Source organism: Vanellus vanellus (assembly GCF_965231255.1).
Source record: "Vanellus vanellus genome assembly, chromosome: 3".
Lineage (NCBI taxonomy): Eukaryota > Metazoa > Chordata > Aves > Charadriiformes > Charadriidae > Vanellus > Vanellus vanellus.
In genome coordinates, this window is record NC_138907.1 from 61,160,931 (window position 1) to 61,187,158 (window position 26,228).

Below are 26,228 nucleotides of genomic sequence, written 5' to 3' on the forward strand. Positions count from 1 at the left end.
GAGCATATACCTGCTCCCTAGTAAAACGGATGGAGGATCAGAGCTCAAAGAAAATGACTCACTGTGACTCACTACAGTGCAGTGCTGTTTCCTCTCAGTAATAAAATCTATTTAAATTTGGTAAGGAACTCTAGAAAGTAATGGCCCTCGTTATTTACCCGTTAATTTTTTCTAGAAGTTGGTCCCTTGCCTCTATAGCAATTATGTACTGTATATTTTAGGGACTGCGGAGATAAGATTTCAGTAATGACTGTTGTATGGTATTCTAGATGAAGGACTTCTGCTCTTGGAAGATTGATTGGTGTCATATTTTCAGTCATCTCCTTCAAAGACTGTAATGAAATTAGGAATAACAAAAGCTCTCAGAATGCTTTGGATTTTAGCGGTCTTGTATCATGTTAGAAAATGTGAAAAAATTAGTGAAAGTTTTCAATAGCAGTATTGAATTTAACTCACTAAACCTGGCTTCTGTTGGGAGGAGGTCACATTTACTATAAATCATATATTTGCTACTCCAAAAATTGCAGTTACTCAAAATTTCCTATCTAAGATTTTAATATATAATAACACTGCTAGCTGCATGATGGTCTTTCTGTGGCAGTGTTTTTCTAAGAAACTTCATGCTCTTCCGGGCCAGAGACTGATTGGACTTTGCTTTACTATTTGCAGTAGTGGACCAAAAAGCATTAGAGTGAATAAAAATGGAAATTTTGAAGCACAATTAAGTGATCTTAAAAAAATAAATAAATTATTGTCAGTTGTTTTTTTTTCAGTTAGAATAATACAGATGTTTCCTTTGCCACAAGACAAGGCCTTTTCCAAATGGAGCACTTGTGAAGATAAGAAGTATGGTGAAGTAACTGAAGTTCATAAACTATAATTTATGTTTACACAACATTTTAAATTGAGAAATGCTATCAATTATTTCATTCTTGATTAGTCCATAGTACTGGAAGTGAATGCATGGGCGCAAGTTAACAATATTTTCCCTTTTAATTTTATACATAAACAAGTTTCATAAAGTTCAGGATAACAAATCCTGGCATATCTTTAATTTGTGATGAAAATAATTTTAAAACCTTTTCTTTTTTGCTGATACTGCTGCGTTTGCAGCATTATAATATGCAGGCAGTTCCCGTACTAATGAAATTTAATTATTGAAAATCAAGCTGACAATTAAAATAGAGCTATTGAAGATCCTGAATCTTCCACTTTTGAAACAAATTTTTCACCGCTGTACATTGTATGAAAAGGAGCTCAAAGAAAACATAAGACCCTGATTCATAAGCTCATTGAACTTCATGGAAACCATCCTGTTTGGGGGTGATATATCGGCCTTTACATTGTAGTTAATATATTTAGGCCAGGAGTTCCTTGAAGTTTTATTCGTGGGAGATAATTTCCTATACGAGGTAGCAGTTTAGAAGCTGATTAATGTCTGTGATGCAGAATTTTTCTAGAGTAGAACAAGCACAATTTGCAATTTTTATAGGTATTTAAAACAAAACCAAACAACAAACAGACCAAAATAATTAGGCAATATACAAAGACTGTGTGGACCACAAATAGTCTACAGACTTTGGCACACCAATATATTTGTTCTTTCAATACAAGATAAAACAGGTTAGTCCTGCAGTACCTGTGTGAAGATGCTAAGTAGGAATCAGAACCATAAAGGCAGAAGTAAAAATGGGTCCCCTCTGAGTTGAAGCTGTTAGTGAAAGTAATGATATCTTTGCGTTTATGGGTTAGCAATAAAATTCCTCTTTGCAAAGGGGTAATTCAAGCTTATGTGTTATTTAAGTGCGCTATCAATGGGGCATGTTTTCATATGCTTTACATTTTAGCCAACATAAAAGCCAAAAGTCATCTTAATACTTAGAGCAATCCTTCTTCCTTTCTTTATCTGTGCTGCAGTATGTCATGAAAAATAAAATAAAATGAAATTGCTGTGGACTCAGCACCTGTAGTCAGATGTTAAATGTAAATGATGGAAGCATCTTTAAAATGACCTCATAAAATGATAACATTCGCTCTGTGTGTTTAAAGGCGTTGAATTTTCAGATTACAAATTTGCTTCCTTATATGCCTTCCGATAGCATGCTCATACAATCAGTGTCTCACTTTCATTTGTGACTTTAAAGCAGTAAGTTTATTTTGGAAGTTACTAATTTGTATCCAGTTGGGATAGAGGGAGCGAAGGAGGTTCTGGTTGGTCTTGTTTACATTCAAATGTATTCTTAGATGTTTTATCAAATCCAAAGAAAAGACAGGTTGTACAGAATTTAAATCAAAAGGTATCTTCAAGTTTTAGCAAGATTCCTATTTAAAACAGAAAAGAGACAAACTGCATCAGGGTAACCGTTGTCACTTTCCCATAATTCATATCATGAAGTCAGCCGGTATGTCTAAATCTATAAAATCATATGCTTGTCTCAAATCTTTGCCAGGGCAATTTTAAGACAGGTAGTGGCCCCTTTGATGGTGGTAGTTAAAAAACATGTTATTTGAACTATTAGTTTTATCTTTGGTTCCTAAATTTTCTGTAGCAATTTATTCTGTGTGATCTATGAAATGCCCAACATGGGCAGTGTCTAAGCACTAATCAGCTGATTTTCAGTGGTGTTGTAAGTACCTTCCGCTCTATTGGTAGTCATTGTTAGCCTTAGCGGCTCGCAGTCTTCAAAGATGAAGGTTTTTCAGTGTTGTCCTCGTGTTACATACGGGATTTTCTTCACTTCTTTTGTAATACTGTTAGGCATTACTGGCATGTTTTTGCCTCAGGGTGGATGAAATGACTGCTCTGCGCATGGGAGTTACACCAAAGAGAAAACAACATTTTGACAAATCTGTGCTCTTCTTCTTTAGATGGAAGGGACAGAGTGAGACCTTGCTTGTGTTACAGCTGCTTGTGTTACTGTGTTGGAATATTTTATTTATTGGTCTTCAAAAAAAAAGAAAAGAAAAAAAAGCCATGTTTGATATAACCCATCTAGTGCCGTGACGTAATCCACCCGACTGGAGACAGGTCTTGCGACCGAGAGTGCAGCTGCAAGTTTATAATCAAGCAGAAGCAAGGTTTTTTTCTGCAAAATCTCAAACAGGATTCTGCTTAGCTGCTTAACAACAGAGAGGTGGTTTGTCATACTCACTTCTCCCATAATCTTCACGTATGCACGAAGAAACAGTTTTCTTTTACCTGTTTAATCGTGCAAGGGTTGATGCTTCAGGCTGGCGAGCTCCACTAATGTGCACGTTCTGAAGTTCTGACCCTCGACACTTTGTAAATAAGTGTAGCGCTCGATAAATAGGTGTAAGATCATCTTTTTTCAGCTGTCAAGTTTAGGTTTCGGATATGCATATTTATATCCTAATTCTGAAAATGACTGCTGATTTTGTTGTGAAGTGTCATGGGTCTGTCTACTTAGAGCTTGTTTTAGGACTGGAATCTTTAGGAGCATCAGTCCATCTCTGTAATCAGCAAAATATATTCTGGGAAAATCTTCTCTTTCTGTCTCTTTGAAATGGTTAATTATCTATTTAGGTTTATTAAAAAGTATCATTAAAGCTGGACCCTACTGCTTGACTGTTTAATATACGTGTTCTTTCTTTGCGTATGCTCTGTCTCTGTAAAGTAACTGAGGGGGATCTTGTGTGTGAATGTAAGCATCCTGTATATATCTGCATGGTTGTGAAATAACACTAATATAGAAAAAAGTTTTCAATAAGAAGTCACTAACAGAAGGTGAATGGTTTTACAGCTCGTTTCTGCTTCAAGCACTAAGATGACATGCTTTTTCCAGTTCTATACCGAGGTCTCAAGAGATACTGTATTTGTTAAATTGCCATTAATTAGAAATGAGAGAGCAATTTTTTAGGTTTAGACTTGATTATATTCTCCAGAAAAGCCCAGATAGCTCTAATGCAGAGAGAAGAGCCTAAAACTGCTTCATATTCTTTTTGCACTCAGTAGCAAAGCAACTTTTCTATGGAACTTCTATTTTTTAATAATATGGGACTCTCGATATTTTTTTTTTCATGTCACTGTTTATATAAGTATTCAAATTCGATCTGATACCAGTGCATGCAATTTCATGTGAAGTCAGCAAGAGGTGATGATTTGACGTAAAGTCTGATAGTCTGACAGTACGGTAGGGGAAATCATTTGAAAGAGTATCGGGTGGTCTGTACGGGGCCTCCTGTTTGCTGCTTCTGTAATGAAATCCAGCGTACGGTATGTTTTTGTTGAAAGCATGAGATGCCTTCCAAAAAGGCCTGATGGTGAGAGATTGTGCATTTCCTGACAGCCATTACGAAATGATTCCAGCTGTTCTTGAGAAGCATCTAACGCTCTGCTGAAAATTACTATTTTGTACATCATCTTTAGGATTTAAATGAGGTGTTAATTTATTTTGCAGTATTGTTTAACTGTTTCTTGTTAAATAAACATGCAGTTTTGGTAATGCTGGTTTTGTTTGTAATCTTTTAAGGTTGTGCTGGTGAGATGGAATGAACCGTTCCAGAAATTAGCAACCTGCGATGCAGATGGAGGAATATTTGTTTGGATACAATATGAAGGCAGATGGTCTGTGGAGCTTGTGAATGATCGGGGGGCACAGGTTGGTATGCATGTTTTCTCTGCAGTCGAGAGTGATCAAGTCCTCAGAGGCAAAATGAAGAGGACAATGAATGATACTTCATACCTTTCGAAAAGCACAGGAGAAAACGAAACATTTCTTTATTGAAAGGAATATGTAAGCATTGTCACAACGACACTTTGCACTGTCCGGACAGTTGCTTTATCCAATAGCCATGACATCAGAGCTAGAACTGGGCTAACAGTTGCCCTATCTAGTTGTGTGCAGTGCTACCTTTTATTAAAACAACAAAAAATTCCTACATGTCTCATACATCTATTTTCTTGTCTTTGATATGTTAAGGTAAGCGACTTTACATGGAGCCATGATGGGACTCAAGCACTTATTTCCTATAGAGATGGCTTTGTGCTGGTCGGTTCAGTCAGTGGACAAAGACACTGGTCTTCAGAAATAAACTTGGAGAGCCAGATCACCTGTGGCATATGGACTCCAGATGACCAACAGGTAATGGGGCTTTTAGAGGTATTAATTGTATTGCATCAATATGCTATAGAATACACCTCTTTAAAAAGTTGTTAAATAAAACGGCCACTTTGTAAGAACAGTTTCCCTCAAAACTGGTGCTCCCACATGTAACGAAAATTTAATTCATCCTGTCATTCTCATTAGGCGGATGTGATAATGCACCAAGTTACCTATCATCGCTTTTCACCCCAATTCACTTGCGGTCTTATTCAGTTAGTTGTTTGAGACAAGAATCTGTAATTGTACCCCTAATTTGTTGATACAGCTGTCTTGAAAATGCATTTGAACAGCAATACAACCTGGACTAGTAAACATCTGACTGATCGTTTCTGTATACAGCTGTCCAGTCTGCACTTGCAGCAAAAGCAGTTGAAGTGACAGATACTGTTATGTTTGCCTTCCCACGAGCAAGTGGATCCAATTGATTGATTGTCAGGGAGACCTCTCAGCTGTATGCAAACAACATAATTGAAGAAAGCCATTTTTCCAACCATTGAGTCCAAAAGTTGCTGAGCTTTGAAAAAGCCCGTTAAAAAATTCTTCTTTGCTTTTTTTCTAGTAAAGCACATGATATTGGTCACATCATCATTTATAGCAGGGCTTGAGCGAGCACATAGGTTTCATTTGCAGAATTTACAATGGCCGTTTGCCATTCACTGTTGAGCTTACTGGAACAGTCTTTCCTTCCGCACACTTGCTGTCATTGCAGTTAATGTGTGTGTAATATAGTACTGAAAGAAATTATGGGAGTAGAACAGTGCAAAGAGAAACTGTGTTATGACCACAAGTGGATTATTTTCCTTCCTTCATCTTACACTGCCATGACAAGGTACTGGTTCAAGACTCAAGGTATCGCTGACTTTAATTTAAAATACCATAAATCTATACAAGATAGAGTTATTTTGGAAATTGCTAGTGGAATATAAAACCACTAATAAAATGCATTTCTGCAGCAGCATCTAATAATTTTAGAGTGCTTTGCAAAGAATAATGAATTAATTATTGCAACAGTGCTCTTTAAAGCCAGAGAGTCTAACTGCCTCTTTTTGAATCTGGGGAAATGTAAGTCTTGACAATAAATAATTTACTCAAGATCAAGAGGAAAAGACGAGCAGCAGAAGTAGGAGGGGAAACTAAGATCTAGTAGCTTGCAGGCCTGTGTTTTAAACACGAGGCTACCCTATTTGTGTGATACTCAGTTGCTGCTGCTGTATTTGGAAATATCTTCACTTGGGTGTTTAATTTGGGGTCACTATCTGCCTTTAATTCAATTTAGCCAGTATGTTTGTACTTTCTAATCTGGATGCTCCGTAAGTGGTTATTCCAGAAAACAAACACTTGTTCAGTGTCCGGATAAGCGCATTCAAACATGATGGCCAATTCCAGCTGGGTGAAAATCACTTGCTTGAGTCACAAGATTCTGCTGCTGACAAACTCACTGAAATAGAGACCAAAACCAGTCATGAGCTTGATGTTTCTCTGCACAGTTCTCCTAACTGTGGGGTTTGCATGTTAACTGATGATGGATTTTTGTCCTGTTCTCCGGAGCTGGTGGAAAGAAGCAGTCTTCTAATATGTATTTAGATGTATTTGTCTCTGGAGGCACAAGAAAATATGATTCAGTGAGGTTCTAGGCGAGAGACTATGCTCAGTTCAAATTAAAAATAGCAAACCGGGGGAGAAGGACATGGCATATATTACACACAAATAAGCACATATGGAAATGGATACCCTTACTAGCTTATCTCCTTATCTAATTTCCTCCTGATTTGTATCTGTGCAAATGAGAACAGAATATTATTCTAGTCTAGAGTAGCTTCAGCATCTTCCCTATTGCCTAATGTAATCTACTTGTCAATACAGTGAGTGAAAGATAAATGTCAAAATTTATGTTTTCATACTATTCTTTTTGTCACCCCTGTGGCACCATGAAGATTGCTGGAAAACGTGACACTCCATGGTCCCATGACCTTTAACACAATTAACTTGGAAAGCCACATTTCCAAGGGGAACATATTGTTCAATATCAGTTTTCTATTGTCCTGATAAAAATTTGCTCAGTATAGCCTGCCTGTTCACCTCACTCGTTAGTTCTCTTAACTTTCTCACTCAGCCCTCTGCTGCATTCATCCTCCTCTTTTTTTCAAGTCTCATTTTCCCTCTTTTCTCCTATCTGTCTATTCAACACCCGTAGTCTATCCCATCTGTCACTCTTCACCATGGCTCTGTGGCAGCTCTGCAAGAGGAGGGTCATTTCCTATCACCATCTTTCTGTTGGAGGCAAGAAGTGGTTGGAGCTCCAGTATTTCCAACTGTTGTCTTGTTTGACAGAGCGTGTGTGGCCTCTGGGTTTCGTGTCCTTGCTGTGCTTTGACACAGCTTGTAAGTAAAGCACCTGAGGTAAAGGCTGATGCCACCTGTGGTTGAAACTCTGTAGTTAACCTTTCCCGAAGTCTTTTGAGAGCCTAGAGATGGGATGAGAGCTAGAGAGGTGGCCAGGGTGGAGTACGGTCCTGCTGAAACTGAGCATATAGTTGTATCTTTTAGCTGATTTAGTACGTACTCTTCCCTGTGGAAGTTATTGGATTTTATTAATACTAGATGTAACTGGTTTGCATTTTCTTTTAGGAAGAGTGTGGTATCATTCTTTTGGTGTCTCTGTTGTTTTTCAGGATTTATTGGTCTCTCCATGTTTGTTGGGGACAAACTTACTGTGAGTCATAGGACAGGTGACACAATCTGTTTGACTGCAATGCTTGCTTTCTTGGCATCATATGTCATCAGATAATCTTCTCGTGAACGTCATGGGCAGATTTTTACTGTGGTTCACACCCAGGTCTTGAGTCTGGACTTTGAGCAATGGGCTGCTTCAGCTAGTTCAATACGTAGGCCTTTTGATTGTGATTCTGCACGTTTGTTGTAGAGGATTAGAAGTTAATTTTCTCCCTTCATTGTGTGTCTGTACTCTGGCTCCTGTGGAGGGCTGTAGGTGTTTCCTACTCCTGTAGACTATAACCAGAGCACACATCTGGCCAAGGCAAAGAGCCCCCTTATACTGATGGGCTCTTAAGGATAGTAAGCAAATACACAGAATAGGAAAACTTTACAGGACTGGGTCCTCTGTATCTCGAGCAGAGTGCCACGCTCAGGTTAAACGCGGATGGATGGGATCGCTCAGGAGTGTGACCTTCATTTCACTGTTTTGAAATGTTTTTTTCTGGGTACAACGGGCTGTAGTAGAGCCGACTTCCTCAGCGTCATGTGGAGTATTTTTCTAGCGAGAAGGCTCACCTAGGAGCACGTAGGGATGAAAAGTATATTTAAATAAAAAGTAAAATTGAAATATCAGAGAATGCTGTACCACAGTTCGGTGGTGTTGTACCACGCTTGTTTGCAAAGAGGGAGTGTACATACCAAGTAGATTGAATGACTTCCCAAGTGAGAAAAACTCGAGTTTTGTCTAGCCAAAGGGTTTATTTATAAGTATAGAAGCAATGTCAGTAGGTAATTGAGGATTTTTCCTAAGCCCACAAGTCATAAAATATCTTTCCAGTGCTTCATATCCCCTCCTGTGGGCTTGCTCAGCTTCTAGTGACATTTTTCTGTCAGCTTCGGCTGCCCTTGGGCCATTGTCTCCCTCTCCTTCTCCCAGATTTTACCTATTAAATAGACTTACCTCTTCACGATGGAGAAAGACACAGTACCAGAGAACTGGGTGAGAGGTGTAGAGGGGTCTGATTATCCTCTTGTTTATAACAATAAAGTGTAACTTCCTGGACTTCACTGGGATTGTTTCTGTTGCCGTTTCTGTGTGTGAGAAGGGAATTAGAAAGACAGCATCCAATAGAAGGGAATTAGAAAGACAGCATCCTTGATGAAAATGGATGAATATATTTTAATTCCTGGATATCCCAAGAGGTGCTATTAATTTGTATTTCTTCCTTGCATCTTAGCTACTGTAAATTATTAGACTTTTCTGACAACTGTAAGTGCCCATTTCTATTCCCCCCCCACCCCCCCCTTTCCTGTTGTAAGCTTTTATTTGTGGAAATTCAAGGACTGGCTAGGATTCTCTTTGGCAAGGACGTGACACACAACAGGTACGTGTGAGCTTTGCCAGCGCGCTTCCTTCTGTTTGCTTTGAAAATAGGTATACAAGCAGTTACCTAATTTGATTGGCATCCTGCTGGGTACAATATTAACTGTTGTATGTGGTCCCATCACAACACAACATGCATTAGTACTAAGAATCTGTAAATACAGGCCCCAATTTTCAACCTGTTTTGTGTCTAATCATACAAAATTTTGCTCTTGGTAGAAGAACAAAGGAATACGGCATTAGGAATAGATACCGTGTGCACTTCAGGGTCTTAGGAGACACTGGAAAAAAAAAACCTGAGACCAGTAGCAGACAAAACCAATTTGTCTCAAAATGCAGGGTGCGGGAGGTCTGTATGTAGGGTTTTTTTCCTACAATCTTTTGTAGTTTGCAGTAGCTGTGCAGGAAGGTACTTCCTATGCTGTTAGTCACTCCTGCTCGCTGCGCTCACCGTCCCTACTCCCATGGCAACCATAGACGCTTCAGCATCTTTTTCCCTGACAGGCACGAGGCAGGGGCAGGCTTCAGCTCCTTCACCCTGCCTGCAGCATCCTGCCTGCAGCACCCTGCCTGCTGCGCTTCAGGGTGCAGCCCAAGACCCAGAAAGGAGCTTCACGTGAAGGAGGGGATGCGTGCTACTTTCCGCGTCCAGCGGTGTAGTCGGGTGAGATCTCTGTGGTAATGCAGCACTTTGCATCTTAGATGTCCCTGATGGCATCAGCACCGTGTGGTGCCAAGTGGCTGCCGTGAGGTAGGAGCTATGGCTCAATTCTCGCTGGGAGGTAGGAACTAATTAACAAGAAGTGCTGTCAAATGTTTACCGGTGGCACCAGGTGTTTCATGACCTTACCTCTCAGGCTCCTTCATATTGGTGTGGCTTTAGTCCCTGGCAGGAATTTTAACTAATAAATCCACTGTAGTAGGGTCTGCTTTTGGAATCCCCCATTTTCATCTGTGGACTGTGATTTGCAGTTGCTACCACCTTTCAGGGAAACAGTCGTTTTGAATAACTCCTGAGCAGAAAGCAGGAATAGTAGCCTTACCTAGCTTCCATAACATGGCTTAAAGATAAGGAATTTATTCCTTGTTCTATCTGTTTGGGCCATGATGCCATCTTCTCACCTACGTCGTCTTTTGCTTGCTTCTCCAGAATGGAGAGTTTGTGCTTCCATTCACCCTACCCTTTTGGTTTTAATCAGGTGCTGTAGCGCACGTCTGATTCAGGCAGTCCTTGCTATTGCAGCAGTCACACTGATCAAGTTTAATTATGCTCAGGCATCTAGCTGTGAGGAAAAAAATTCTTGAAGACAGCTTTCTAATGAGTTGACAGAATGATGAAAGGAAGCTACAAACAGGCAACTGGGGCAGTATAGGGAAGGCAAATATTTACCTTAATTATTATCAATGATGGGAAGGAAGGACAAAATGAGAAAAATTACAGCCTGTAAAATTTGAAAGTGTAAGCAATTATTTTGGTTTTTATTAGAATACTTCTTGTCCCTGTTAAGGATCTTTACAAGTTCACATAAAGGAGCCTTTAGCCTTAGGAAATATCTATATTTTTGTGTCTTAACATATAAAAATGCATCTTCCCCCCATCCATTCTGAGTGCAGGAACTATCAAATGACTTTACATGTATATTTACAATGACCAGAGCCACTCAGAATTGCACTGTAAGATACAGTCTTTGAGGAAGAACTGAAAGACTTATTTTCATTGATCGATGAATTACTCAGATTACTGGGAAAAATGGCTAGAGGCTTTTTATAGCATTGAAGAAATGTCATTAATTAACTAGGCAGTTTATTCAAGCCACAAGGACTGCAGACAATGGTTAAATCGCATATAAGGATTTTAACATTGCATGCTGCATAATTGAGCAGTACCATTAAAATGCGAAAAGAGGACAGGGGAAGGAGACTTTGGTTGTCTTTCAAGATAAATCCGCTTGCTATATAAAACAAACAGATAAACAAACCCCACTGCAGCTTAATTTTTTTTAATATTTTGGACTATTTTTAGAAGCATTTCAAACCTTTGTGGCAGACTTGCTGTTAACATCAATGATTTCTGCTCGCTTGTGCTAAGGTTCTATGAATGTTTACTATCCTATTGCATCCTTTTATAGACAAAATATGTGGGGCTTAATATCTACTTAGAATGTTTAAATATTTTTGCAGAGACTTTAGTGTTCTTATTTTATGTATTTATATGTGCTGGAAGCCAGTAACACTTTGTTTTTGTTCTTTGCTTGGTGACTTGATTATTATGATGCCACATAATAGCGACAGACAGATTTTGGCTGAAAAAGTAATGTGAATTATAAGTGCTAGTTAGCCTTTCTTTCTCCCATCTTTTTTTATTATGTTGTTTTGAAGCTGCATTATGCAGCTATTTCTGAAATAATAGATTTCTCTTTTTTTTTTCTCATGTCTATACATAGTTTTATTAGCATTGCCTTTCCTTTGCTTTTTTGTTTCGAGTAGGTTTTCATGCATCATTTTTCTGAGAATACAGCTTCCAAAAGAAGGAAGGAGAAGAGTTAAATAGCTTGGTGCATTGTGCCTTTTTTTAGTTGTGCTCTCCGTCTCTCACTAGCTATAAGCAGCTACGCTGCAGATTTCAATACTCAGATGAGGACATTATAGGCTTTGCCTTCAGTTTTGGGGAGGGTAGAGAACAAGGCTGTTCTCCTCAGAGCCTCTAGGATTCATCTGCTGCTTCAGGAGCTGTGGTATCTCTCTGTGGGTTTATTCCAGACAAGGTTTTTCCTGCCAGAACCCCGAGTTGATACTGCACAGTTACTGAGCGGGTAATTGAAGGAGCGGAGCAACAAGGTGATGCTTCAATGTGCTTTCTTCTTCCCACTCGCTTCATCTGTGCCTTGCCTAATCTTTCCCTTGATGCTCTTCATCCAGCCTGTAGTGGCAAGACACCGAGAGAGCTGATGAGGTGGTGCTATTTGTTCAAGTCATGAGGGCTGTAAGATGGGGATGTTTATGTGCTGACAGCATCATGGCTCATTTTTCTCAGTAGCTCCTGCGATGTTTCATGTCAACACTGTTTCAGATGAGTCTTGCAAAGGAATTTTTCCCTTAATGACTCTGTCTGAAAGGAAGAATACAACTGTTTTAATGTTTTGCTCGTCTTTGTAAGACAGGGTATGTGATGTTTTTTACTGTGAAAAGCAAATGGCTGAATGGATTTCTGCATCCCCTTGGATGCGCAGTGTCCTAGGACGTATGGATCACCCTCAACAGTGTATCTTGTAACTCTTTACCGTGATCTAACGTGATGCTCACATAGGTCACAACATTCTTATTTTAGTTGACCAGAATCTGGGGTTTGTTAAGCTCTGCGCACTCTACCACATATTCCCCTCCCTCAGGAGAGGAAGGATGTCAATGGCAGTGACCAACCAGAGATGGAGGGAGAGCTGAAGACTCATTGTGCTAGTCAGTTAATGTGTCCATTTAGCATTTTTATACCCAGTACTGTTTTACATTTTTGGAGCATCAGTGATTGAGTCAGCAAAGTAAAGAGGAGTGCAAATAGAAACACGACCGGTCTCTGTGTGAGAATTGGCAGGAAGAAAGAAGTTGTTTGCCTCTCCTCTCACCTTGCTGGCACTTGTACAGAAAGATTTGCTCATATAGCCTGAAGTCTTTAGTTTTATGGGACAGGGAGTACTTACTTGAAACTGTGTTTCTGAAAAGCACTGTGTTATGCTGTGGGGCAAATAGTAAGAATGAGGATTTGCAGTGCACCCGTGCAAAGTAGCAGCACATACTTACGCTACTTTTTAGGCAGTGCAGGGAAAAATGGCACATGCTGCGTGAAGCTGCGCTCTTTCTAAGAAGTTGTATGTAGGGTAGGAAAATTGCTTTAATTTGTTTGTTCAGATTTTGAGTTTATCAGGAGAGGGCATGTGAGTGGAAGTGTAATTCTTACAGAGGAGAAAACTCTCCAAACTGTGAAGGTTTTACAGCATTTTTCAGAAACACTCAGTGTTACTCCACTGGCAGAGCCACTTGGCTGAAAACTCTTCGGCCGCAGGATCCCTTTGGTTTATCCAGAGCTTTGTGGTCTTTCAGTTCAAAAGAAACGTAGCTGCCAGAGTGGTTCATTTAAACTTTAGTATCGCTGGCACTTGATCTGTCAATTTTTTGGAAGTTAGCAAGAGGACCAGGAGCCAAGTGGGGTCTTGAACTTGGGTTAGATGTGTTCAATCCTGTGAATAGTCTGAAACCTTGGTGCAGGGAAGGAGGATTAGAGTGATTGAATCTGGAGGAGGAGATTTGTGGATTTCTGCACTAGGTCTTGTCTGGGAAAGCAAGGCCAAGTTTCGTAGTAAACTGGAGATGGAAGGTGATATTTTTGGAAAGTGACATCACATGGTCTTTCCGTAGATTTGACAAAAAGAGATAGTATGCCAGTGGAAAGTGGGAGCAGTATCTTTTTATTCTCCAAAACCCTTCCCATCCGTGTTTCATCCTGTGTGGATTCAACTTAAGCTCTCTGCTCTTTGTCGAGGAGCCAGTTTCTTGTCAGTGTTCAGACGTTGAGGGATAGTTGGTGACTGCATCAGCTGAAAAGGGATTAATCCTTTCCTGCTTTCCGTGCTTTTAGGAGGATAGTCATTCTTCTTCAGTGCCTCATTTTGGGAACAGTTTATTACTCAGCCTGTCTCCATGTTGTCTCAGTTATACTTGACCTCACCCATTCTGCGTATTTCCTGACCATGCTGAGTTACTCCTCTCTGCCAGCACCCAAGACCTAGAAGGAGAGTGCAGAAGTTGAGGGGCTCGCTTCTATTCGCATATAGCTTAACCCAAGGGCTTCTTGATTTTGTATTATGAAATTCAAATTAGCAAAGACATTGCTTCTAAAGTGCTTTGTATTGCATTTTCACTGGTCGAGAGTGCAATCCTTGTTGCTAAGTAATACCGTTTTCAATTAGGAAAAAAAAACAAACCACAAAACCCCAACAGAAACTCCCAGACTTCTAAAACTCGGAAGAAAATTTTAGCTTCAGCAGTCAACATATCTTTCAGGAAATAACTCAAACCTGAATTGGGAACAGTGCAGGAAACTGCCAAATGTATCAGTTGACTACTTTGCTTAATTGAGTGGTTGTTGGTAAAGCTAATTGCGTTTTCCCACCTGACAGTAACAAATAGTTATTTTTGTTGCTATATATGATTGGATATATGTGAAGAATATGTGTTTTCATAGACACGTGCACTTTCCTGGAAGAGTTTAGTGAGAAAACAGAAAACAACACTGCTTGAAGAGTGTTCCAGAGTACTTCTGCTGTGGGAGCTCAGTGGTCCAGGCTCAGAGTCCTGTCCATGTTAAAAAGTACAGAAGATGTTCTGTAGAAGGTGTTCCATCTGCTGTTTTTTTGTTCATTTTGCATACTACTTTGAATGGGATTTGAAACCTAACATAAGTTCAAAAAAACCCACAACTGTGTGTGTCTAAAGTAAACTGAGGCATTCGGTAAACATTATATAGAAGGACAACACTTTTGACTTAAAAATTGAATTGTTATAGGATGATTTCTTGACAAATGTCTCGAGTCGAGAAAGAATATAGAAATGCGTGTACCTGGAAATACACAAGTCAGAATTAGTCCAGGTATAATTACAGGGGCGTATAATAATGAGTCTTTCTGTGATTTGCCAGAATGCTTTCAAATAACATTATCTTCAACTGGGCAATTGTTCCCATCCCCACATGTCCAAAGTAGTTGTATAGCTTGAGATCCTGGTTTTGAGACTACTTACATTTTTGACTCCTGAAACGGCGTGCAAGGCTGTATCTCATTTACAGTCATTCAGCTTTGTTATACTATTTTAGAGAGAAGTAAAGCCAGTGCGATTTGAATCCCCAGGTTTTAGTATTTCAATATTTATTAAATGGATTTGTCATGAGGATCTCCAGTGTATTTACTTTGTCTTCTCATTTGAGGGCTTTGTAATAGTTATCTAGACCCTATGGACTTTGTAAGAGGGAGAAAGAACAAGCCTGAAAGTAGGTAACTAAACCAGTGCTGCTTTTGAAAGCATTAATGGTCTTGAATGAGAATTTCACTGGTGTGTATATATGCAGTTAGCTGGATGATCTTGTGGTGTATCATCCATGAGTGGGACTGGTAACTCCTCATGTCCAATGGAAAGAAAAACTCTTCTCGGTTTTTTCAGACACAAAGGCAGTCAAAGAAAACCTAGTCCTTTCCCCCCGAGCTTGTGTGTGAATTGTGGTGATGTCTCTTTTTGTGTCAGTTTAGGAAATCATTTTACAGCAGTTGAATTTTTATGGAAATAAAAAGTATCCAGCAGGAGAGCAGCTGTCTCACTCGCTTTGGTTCTCTCTCGTTCTCTCTGCATTTTGAGGTAAAAAAAAAGGGAAGCCAGAAATATCACACTGAGAAAAAACAAACTTTCACTTTTTAATGTACCCTAAGAGGCGGCTGCTGCACTGTCTCCTGCCTTGTGATAGAAAAACAGTAAACAAGAAGAGCACAAGGAATGCAAAATGCTAATAACACAACTAAAGGGACTGCAAAATGTTGTAACTCAGCCTTTGCGAGACTGGCAGTTTTTTGTTAAGCTAATGCCTTTAAAAGGCAATAATTTTCCAAGTATCGCTTATGTTACTAACCCTACCTGCATAAATGGAAGGTTGATCCATCATTTTGTATATTAATCAGTTTATAGTTCAGTTAATTTTGAATCGGCAAAATAGATTTATCTCTATTAGTACGACGGCGTTATTGTGACAACTGTGAAGGCTGTTCCTGTCATGAATACTAATGTTTGTCCAGATGGCTAAATCAGGGCAAACGGAACTAATTCAACTTTCTTGAACTGCTTAGCATCTTCTGACAATACAAACGCAGTTGGCCTTATTAGCTTTTTTGCAGAATGTAATTTCTGAGGTACAGTGCTGACTTTTTCCTTTGGGGGGAGATAGGGGAGGAGGCTGAAGGAAAACACATAAAAACAGATCTGAACTTTGAATGTCAGTGAAACAACATTGGAGGAGGCGGCTGCAAATGCAGAGGTACCCAGGGTAAGCTGTTAGTGGCATCATTGGTACAGCAAGACAAGTGCACCGCCAGGAAAGGAACCAGAGAGACAAAGAATAAAACAAAATGCTGAAAGAGCAAGGTTTGCAAAGTGGCTCGGTGGAAGAGGAATCCTCCAGACTTTGGAAACGCAGCCCTGGAGAATGTTAAAAACCAGAAGCATAAGTTTTGGTGAGATCATTCGTGGTTTACTTGGTCACAAGATGCTGGTGAGATTTCTGCCCTGGGCTACTACTTCATTATTGAGAAGCTCCTCACTGAGTCTGAGGAAATTAAGACGGGGTTAGTTAAACAGGTTAGTTTGAAATGCAGCAGTTCCCTCTGTCCGACTGGTACATCCAAAGACTGTGAAGGATCTTGAATATGAAGTAACTTACCTGATAGCAGAAATAATCACATCTCTGTTCTAAGTCTTGAAGGGCAGCACTATTTTCTTGCAATACATTTAGAAAAGGTTTTAAGATCAACCAAGAAATGTGCAAATAAGGTTTACATCCACACCTTGCAACCAGTTAAAGCAAAAATTGAACATGGAATCACAAAACACCGATAAACTGGTCTGAGAGGATGTTTCTTCCAGATGGAGATCATGACTCACTGGTCTCTCAGAAGTCTTTGCATGTGCCATTAAAAGAATTTAAATGCAAATTCTTAATGCACCTTGCATAGTCCAACAAAGCAAGTTCTGTCTTTCTGTGAAAATTTTGGTTTTTATATAATCAAATTATACGAGGATTCATTTTCAATGCTGTTTTAATTCACTGACTCTGTGAATTGTTTTGCTTCCATCAGTTATCAGATGTACATTCTTTGTAAAAAGGCAAAGAGGTTCTTGTAAAAATCCTGGGGCAACATGAGTAAAGCAGATGTTCCTTTTCCAGCCTCCTAGGATCACAGTACTGGAATCTCTCATTTTAGAAGTGCTATGCTGAAGTAATCTCCAGTAGCTTCCAGCAGCTACAGCAAGTCCAGATTCTAATACTTCAACTTGAGCTTCAGTCAAAGGCCCGGTCATTGCCCTGATGCAGAATGACAGCCTGTGTTCCAAAAATGTGTTGATGAGATTTCCTGGGAGTTTTGTTTAACCAGAAACGTTAGAAACCTTCAGTGTTGCTACTAAATGTCATGAAGAGAGCATCTTATTTTATCAGTATCTTTCTGCAAAAGTATTGACTATTTGGTTTCTACAACAAAAACCTGACATTGGGAGTAATTCTTTCTTTTGCCCCTCATATATACATCAAGTCATTGAATACGTTATTGCTGGGTTTGGGTTATGCTTGGTTATTATAAAAGTCAAAGTGACTGTAGTTCTGGAAAGCTTCTTTGACAATGAGGACAGGCTAGGAGGTGGGAATGGACAGTAGGTAGGTTCCCTGCAGATCTAAGTCAGTGCTGCTTCATTGACTTAATGAAATTGTTATGATTTATAGACTTTACTCAGCTACTGCCTATAATAAGATGTGGTGAGATGGTGGGATCTGCTGCATTCGTACTGGGCCAGTGTATTCAAATTAGCATAAAGCTGCGTGATTCTTACTGTTGATTAATTCAGTTTGCATACATTAAACCAAATTAAATAGCAACAAAATATATTTTGTGCAAAAGTAGCATCACTGTTAGTAAATTATAGTTCTCTTACGAAGTAGTGGGCCTCCTGAGCTGGACCTTCAGTGTGCCAGGTTGTGGTTGCTCCACTATAGCTCTGTCAATCTCGGTGCTGCCAAACCATTTGGTGCTAGTACTGTATCTGGTCCAGACGCGTTACAGCATCGCAACAGATCTCATGGGAATAGTGACAGTGCAGCACAACAGATCCACATGTAGCAAAGTCACTGAACAGGTTCAAGTTCTTCCTCTTGGACTGAATTTTTTAGCTTCTAGGCTGTTCTAATACTCACCTCTTTGTGAAAAAATAAATTCAGACCATAATACCCCATATTTTGATTACCACATGTCTTCTGGGAATTGGTACATTTCAGACTGAAAATTGAAGACTCTCTGAAATCTTGGGCGTTTAAAGGGATTGCAATCTTGAAGGATAATTACATGGATAATAGTTTAAAAACTGATGAAAAACCTTTTTATTTACCAAAACTAGCTTGTAAAAGTCATCGCAAGTTACCACAGAGGCTAAGAGGTCAGCACATGTCAGAGAAGGCTTTTTTTCAGGTATTCAAATTTGTTATAATAAGTAGGAATTACCGCAAGCTTGGGTTTCATGGAGAACCCAGACATTTGTGTTCCAGGACTGAACCCAACTTTCAGCCCTTGGGACGCTTAGAAAACTGTCTGTGAGTTATCCTAATGCTGTTTTATCACAGTTTTCCCTTGAAAGCGTACAGCATCAGGGTACCATTAGAAACTGCTCTGCATTTGTATGACTTCTAATCAGCTTCAGCTTCACTGTAGTGTGGGGTTCCTTATGTTTGATATGTTTTGTAAAGAAATACTGTATTTATGTTGTGTAACTGACTTACACTTTGAATATATGAGTGATTTTAGGTATTTTATTATCAGATTATGCATAATTCTACAAATGCAATCCTACAAGTTGTAACGCATGTAAAAGCAGTTTAAATTATGAATGGTGTGAAAGGAGAGGAGATGCGACAAGAAGAAGAACAGAACAAGGGGCCAAATAACGACTTCAAAATAAGTACTTGTGATTTTTTTTTTTTTTAATTACTATTGTTATCGTTTAGGTTTTGTATTCAGGGGTTAACAAGCCACTATAACTCGTTCATTACTTTTTCCCAACATTCCCTCAGACCTCCTAGGTATACAAATACCTGAAAAATATGAATGGTGGCAGCTAAAATCCAACCTTTTAATTTCTCTGCTGGATCCTTCAGGCATACCCTGTGGCTTAACCTTTTTTCTGAAGGTCAAGACTTTTATTCATCTGATATAAGTAGCTTGAGTGTGGCATTTATAACTTGAGTAATGTTATGGACAATAACACCATTAGACATTTTTACAGCTTCAGCAGGAGTTCAGCCAGCAGGACTATCAGCCTGATAAATGCTTCTATCTTAAAGGTTGTATTGCTACAATAACCCTGAAACTTAAAGCTGCTCCTTGAAACCTATAGCCTGGTTAAAGAGATGAACAGTGCCCTCTGACATTTCTAGCTTGCTAAAGACCTCTCTCAGGTTCCAGCGCAAGAATTAAGATGCCCACATGTAGCTGTTCTGATCTGAATTGGAAATTACTGTAGGACTTTGCAATTTGAAATGAATTGGGGGCAGTGCTACTTGAAAGAATTAGCTTTAGGTTGAGATGAGACTGAACTCTGGCTGATGAGTCCCAACATTTTGTTCCTACTCAATTATGAAGTGTTTCTGCAGGGTTTTAGGAGGCAGAACTCTTATACTGCTATTTTCAGAAATAATAGACTGTTTCATCTCCTCTGTCTGGGTGTTCTGCAGTTACAAAACTCCTAGGAGACTGGTAAAAAGCTAATCTATAGAGTAGGCTGAAAGTGGTGTGAGAAGCTAGCAATGACGATCGGTAGGGTTTTGGCTTTGTAGAAGTTTGTTTTGTAGAGATCTGAAAGAGAGTGTTCCAAAAGTAGATAGTGAAAGTGGCTGTGCACTCATTATGCATGTAAAAACAATTGAAATAATGAATAGTGTGAAAGGTGATGGCATGATACAAGCTGAAGAAGAGTGGAATAAAGGACCACAAGAGGAAGGGAGTGTGACATGAACAAAGGTTGAGTTCCTGCAGTTATATCGAAGAATAGCAATCTGAGGCTGTAGCAAACTTAAACACCAAACTATTTGTAACATACAATGACTACAGTAAAGGCAGCCAGGTACTGCTTTTTCATTGCTTCTGATAATGTGAAACAACTTCATTCATTTTCTTAATATTTTAATGACTTCACTGGAGTTCCTCTCTTAAACTGCTGTCTAGTTTACAACCTTCTGTGTTTCCTGATTATGACCATGATCATAGAAAAAATTGTAGTACTTCTTATTTTTGCCTGAGACCTTTGAAGCCACGCTTCCTTTCTGAAACTTTCAAAAGTGCAACCGTGCCAATTGCTTCCTAGGTGAGTACTATTGTATAAGTCTGATATAATATACATTTTGAATGCTGCAAGTCTGGCACGACACCTCAGTAGAAAGACAGAAAGGAAGACCTCTGACAGCAGAGGTCAACAAGGGTGGCTGGAGGCTTTGAGCAACAACTGTACAGGAAGATCCTAAGTAGGCTACAATTCTTCAGCTTGGAAAGGAGATGACTAAGGGATTAGATAATAGAGGTCTATAAAATGGTGACCAATGTTGAGAATGTAGGTAGGGGACAATTACTCTGTATTTCTTTTTCTGTTAAGAGGTAAAGGTTACCAAGTGAAATTATCAATTATCAAAGAGGCAGTATTTTTTGCTGGAAACTACATGAGCGTGCAGGGGAGATGCCTGTTTAGTGCATCCTGTTCTCTTACCCTTCCCCAAACACTTGACCACTGTTAGAGGTAAGATCCAAGGCTAGATGAGTTTTTGATCTGGGAATATAATTATTAGAATCTTAAATTTACATGCAGTGATAATAGGTAGTAGACTGAAGGGCAAGTATAAGATTTACCATTCCTTTTAGCTTCATTTTTAATGCTGGCTAGCTTTCAAGATGATGAATGCCTTTAAACTTGCTTTAAAATACATTTACCTCATATGGAATTACACGACAGCAGCGGCAGCCTTGGCTAATGCACTTACTGTTTTGTGGGTTTATGAATCCTTATTTCCTGATGTTTTTCTAAAATTCATCAAATATGCAGGATCTTAACTTGCTTAAAGCCTCAAGACAGAAAACACTTATAAAAAAAGAAATTGTAGGTTCCAGTCAGTCTGACTTCAGTCAGCACACATTTTCTATGGAGTAGTTTAAGGGCAAGAAAAAAACTTGCATTATCCATTTTGTATTTGAAATGGTGGGTAGAAGCTCTTCTTCATCTTTTCCTGAATGTGTAATATATTGCCTTCCTCTTGGACTATAATAATCTACTTCCAGTTGACTGATCATATTGGGTTTTGCCTCTGTTTTTGGAAGACATTCTCCCACCTTCTCTCAGCTCATCAACTGAATAACCTATCCTCCTCTATTCAGCTTTCTATTTCTTATAAGCTGTTTGAAATCTCTGCTAGGACCTCATTTTTGTCAGCTGTGCCTTTTGATACTGTTATGATTGCATACCTTGGTTTCTGCCACCAAATTTAGAAGTTTTTGTATAATCCACGAATACTACCCTTCTGCCAATTCACTTTGGTGGCAGTAATGTTCAAATAAAGTGTAACGGCTCATATTAAAGTGAACAAAATGCACCACACCATGAAACATTACTTGCTCACAGATTTTAGGAAATGACCTCTAGGAGCCGGTGTTTTGACTTTATTCTTTATATACATCTTTGGTTGTGTTGTCCTGTTGTGGCACCACTTCGCATCCCTGACTGCTTTGCTTTCAATTAATTTCCAGTGTAGCTAGTTAATTACCAGACGTGTTTGAAGGAGGCTCCAGTGGCTGACATTTGCTGGGACTGAGGGCTGTTCTGTTATTTTCAGGTACTGTTTGGCACTGCTGATGGACAGGTTATTGTCATGGACTGTCATGGCCGCATGCTGGCCCACGTACTCCTTCACGAGTCAGATGGCATCCTCAGCATGTCCTGGAACTACCCCAGCTTCCTGGTGGAGGACAGCAGCGAGAGCGACACGGACTCCGACGACTATTCCCCACCGCAAGGTAGTGCTGCGTTCATGTCCTTCTGTTGCAGGTTTGCAAATGCTTATGAAGATATCTCGAACACCAGGGAATGGTCACACTGTACTGAAACAATAGGATGGCTGTGTTTTCAAGCTGGTGGAGGCTAAAAGATGGTGCGTTCCTGTGGAGGTAGCATGAAGGATGGAGCAGAGGTCTGGTGGGTGGGTTTGTTCCCAGCTCTGCCACCAGCCTCGCTACACAGCTTGCTGCAGGTCAGGCCTCATCTGTGCTGTGTGTCTCTGTTTGCACAAAGGAGATTAAAACGCAAAGCTGGTGAGTGAAAAACACTATACAGGGGTATATCAGGTTTCACTCCTAAGCAGATGTGGATATTGCAATGGTCCATATGTATGGACATAATCAGAGTGCAGTCACAGAAGCTAATGTGCTATTATATACATTCATGTGAAAAGATACCAGTACTAGACATAGCGGAAAGTGCTACATCTTTAATTTTATCTCTGTTCCATAGGATTTCTGTAATGCTCATCATTATAGTCCCGTCCTTGATAGTACTGACATAAAGAGCTCAATAAATTCCGTAGAAGGATTGAAAATGAAAATATTTCCTGTAATTTCACAGGGTAGAAGAACAGTGACTGGAGCTGTCTGGAGTTACTAATTTCTGTGCTTCAGAGCACGTTGCCGGTTTGAGGGTCAGGAAGAAATCCTTCCCTACCCTTAAGTATAAATATAACTCGTTGGGTGAAATACTTCGGTTTTAAACTCTTTGGAAATCATCAATAGCAAAGACCTAGGAGGCCTAGGTATCCATGCAGTCCGGCGCATCCTTCTTATTCAAATAATGCTAATACTTCTTCCTTGTTAATGCTGTTGATTAGTCTGTAAGATCTCGGTAAGCTGTTTCTGTATTCCAGTGTATAAAGTCTGAACTAAATTAAGAAGTAAATTAATATAGCAGTGATTGTACAATGAAATATTTAAATACATAGTAGCTAGAAATCATTCTGAATTTGCATCTCAGATCCACTGAACCAATGAGTTGAGGACTCTTGCAGTTTTAACTCTAATTTGGATTCAGTCAAAAAATCTACCTTTTCCAGAATTGTGTATATATGTCAACATAATAAGCATATATAGTTAACAAATAACGATAGGAGACAATATGATCATCTGGTAAGATGTTAGCATCTTTTAAAACTCAGTTTTCTTTTGGCTTTCATACCTCACCTTTGGTGCTGGGAGACATTTCTTACCTTAGAAGAAAAGAAACAAACTTCACATTTCCTAGCAAGCTTCTAAAGCAAGACAGAGAACAACATAAATTCTTTTGTTGTTTCGTTTGTTTGTTTGTTTTTTTAAATACTGAAGTTCCAGTCAGAGGATGGTGAAGTTGCAGAGTACACAGATGAGAACTTAAATGATCCGAATGCACTAGCTGTTTATGAGTCAATCAGTGGGTGGGTGGACTCATTACAAGCCTACAAGCCTATTTTAATGATTACCCAAACATGATGTGTTTTCTTTAGAGCAGATGCAGCATAAACCTCTCAAAGGTGACAAACCTTTGACTCACACAGATGTGTAGGAAGGACTGGAAGTTTGATGAGTTTTTCTTATTAAATTATATACACACAGAGATGCTAATTACTAGACATCTTTCTCCAAAATGCTTTCTGATCAGCTTTTTTACAAGTTTGGGAAGCAATACCGCTCTTAACTGGCTCTGCCATTTTTGTTGACTGAAAAGATGCTGACTGGGCCTTGAGAAGCACTTTATCAGGGGCGAGTGGCATCTCCTGTCAGAAATTGTAAACAAAAAGTTAAACAGCGAATGCTACAGATGGTGGTGTTGGTCATGAAGTATTTGAGTGAGGGAATTTCAGTGAATGCTGAAAAACAAGCCCGGAGGAGCAGAGACTTTGCAGAAATGGTTTTTAAAGCCAAGTGTTCCATTTGGGCTCGCCTCTACCTTTGAGTGCTTTGGATCCTGTTATGCAGGATGGCAGGTAACTTTTCATGCTGCTGCCTAGCTCTGAACATTTAGAATACAGCAATTTATGAAAGGTCAGTATGTTCTCTTTGGAGTTCTTATAATGTCTCTGTGTGACTTCAGGAGGAGTCCCCAGCACTTGCCCAAGCGGAAGGTGTATCTAACAAAAAGCTTTTAATGTGATTATATTGCTTATAACACTGGTTTTCAACTTGGGTCCCAAGGAACCCTTCCAAAGCACTGTTTTTCAATCTGGGGACACTTTGGGGAGTTGGCAATGGAGAAAGATTGAAAACCACCACTGTATAACATAATAGTACATGCACAAATCACTTTGGATATACTGCATAAAAACTCACAAAGTAAAAACATTGGGGTTTCACAAAAGCAGACAAACCAATTAGCTAAAGCTGCTTTGCTTTTGCCCATAGATGTTGCAGACATAAGCAGGTAGAGTTTGAGGCTTGGAACCACTCCTGATGGTGGTAGGCTGAAGTACAGTGTATTTGAGCCTGGATGTCAATACTTCTGGTTGCTTGCCTTTTGCTCACTCCAGAGCCTTGTTTTTGCAGATGGACCAGCTGCGTATCCAGTCCTGGTGCAGAACACCAAGCCACTACTTACTGTCAGCTTCACGTCGGGAGACATCAGTTTAATGAACAATTATGATGACTTGTCTCCTACTATCATCCGCTCAGGGTTGAAAGGTAGAAAAGGAAGCCATTTCACCCCCTTCCTATGCTCTGTTTTTCTTGTATGTTTAATGATGTGTGTATAGGTTATGTTTTTGCGGTTGTCTCTCCTGATCCAGAAGCGTTTGGCCACCGTTATTGCCATTTCCAGCAGTGACACCTGCTGGTGGAAGAGCAGCGCTTGGCTGACGGAGTTTTTGTGTTTGAAAAAATGTTTCAATTTTTGAGATCATGTTTTTATGGCAGTTTTGTAGAGCAAATTGATCTGTTTGCTCTTTTTCAGCTGAATGTGCTAATATGTTTTTGCTGCTTAGTGTGAATGCCTCTGCTACATAACACTTCCTTTGCATCTTTAATTCACAAGGTCTCCTCCCATGCTTATGGTAACCAGGTATGAATCGCAATGCTGCTTTGACTCCCACAAATTTTGAAAACTTGCTAGAACTATTAATTATCGAGGCAAGTTATTCTGAGAGAAGGAAAATTCCACTGATTAATTATTATGCATCTTGCTAAGTGATGTGTATGAATGTTTATAAGATCAGTATTCCATGTAAAATCTTCAGTTCACAATGAAATTTTTACTGTTCTTACCTATCGAAAAAGTCCCTTTGTTTGCCAACACTCAGTACAATTTACAGTGCTTTGCCTGGAGAGAAGTTTTAATTCCCTGTGGCACATAAGCACATACTTAAATATAGGTTCCATTGATTCTTTTTCATCTTCACAGATCAATTAGTTTTATATTAGATTTTTAAAAAATAAATTAAGCTCTTGGAACAGACTCTTAACTGTTCTGTAACAGCGGGATATTTTTGGTGAAAAATTGCCCTAACACCAGCCCAATAGTATTTGGTTGATCCACTATGTGGGGTAGTCTTAGCAGGTTAAAAAAATCAACTTTGAGGTTTCTTTTCCACTCCTGCTTCCATCTGTGCCAACACAAGAAGCATATGGCTGGCAAAATGAAGCATTCTGGGGCAACCCTGTGGTCCACAAACTTCTTCAGCTGAAAGGACATCTGAAGTCTGGGAAACTGGAACCAATTTAGAGCAGCTCTAAACACCCCCCTCCACCAAGGGGTGTTCCCAGCATCTCTACAGAGTTATAGTAAATAGAATAGGAATTAGTCTTGAGTTGTCATCTAGTCGAGCTTTCAGCTGGAAACAGTAGGAGAAACAAACTCCATCTTATTCTCTGGAGTTGCAGGGCTCTGTCTGTCACGTTTCTCTTTCATCATTGACTTTCACTAATGGAAAAAAGATCCTTTAATTACATTGCCCTCCTCTTGCAAAATATTAATGTACAAGATACAGTAGAAATATTTTTTATGATTGTAAACATCATTGACGTCAGTAGAAGAAGAATGTGCAACATCTTGCTGGATTGGAAGCGTGCATGAGACAGAGAGAGAAAGGTGTTTGGGATGTCACTGTTGTTTTGAAGGTACCCACTGTAATGTGGAAAGTATTTTGCATACAGCTGTCATAT

General features: G+C 39.4%; 1 protein-coding gene across 1 annotated transcript in view; it reads left to right on the forward strand.

Moving 5' to 3' along the window:
• The window catches only part of TULP4 (TUB like protein 4), a gene marked incomplete at its 5' end in the record, with an annotated part of 126,937 nt that overhangs the window by 69,443 nt on the left and 31,266 nt on the right, over positions 1–26,228 (forward strand). The window contains 4 exons of the mRNA XM_082481892.1: positions 4,491–4,619; positions 4,941–5,102; positions 21,890–22,070; positions 24,618–24,752. Coding sequence (XP_082338018.1) covers positions 4,491–4,619; positions 4,941–5,102; positions 21,890–22,070; positions 24,618–24,752 — 607 coding nt within the window. The remainder of the gene's footprint in view (positions 1–4,490; positions 4,620–4,940; positions 5,103–21,889; positions 22,071–24,617; positions 24,753–26,228) is intronic.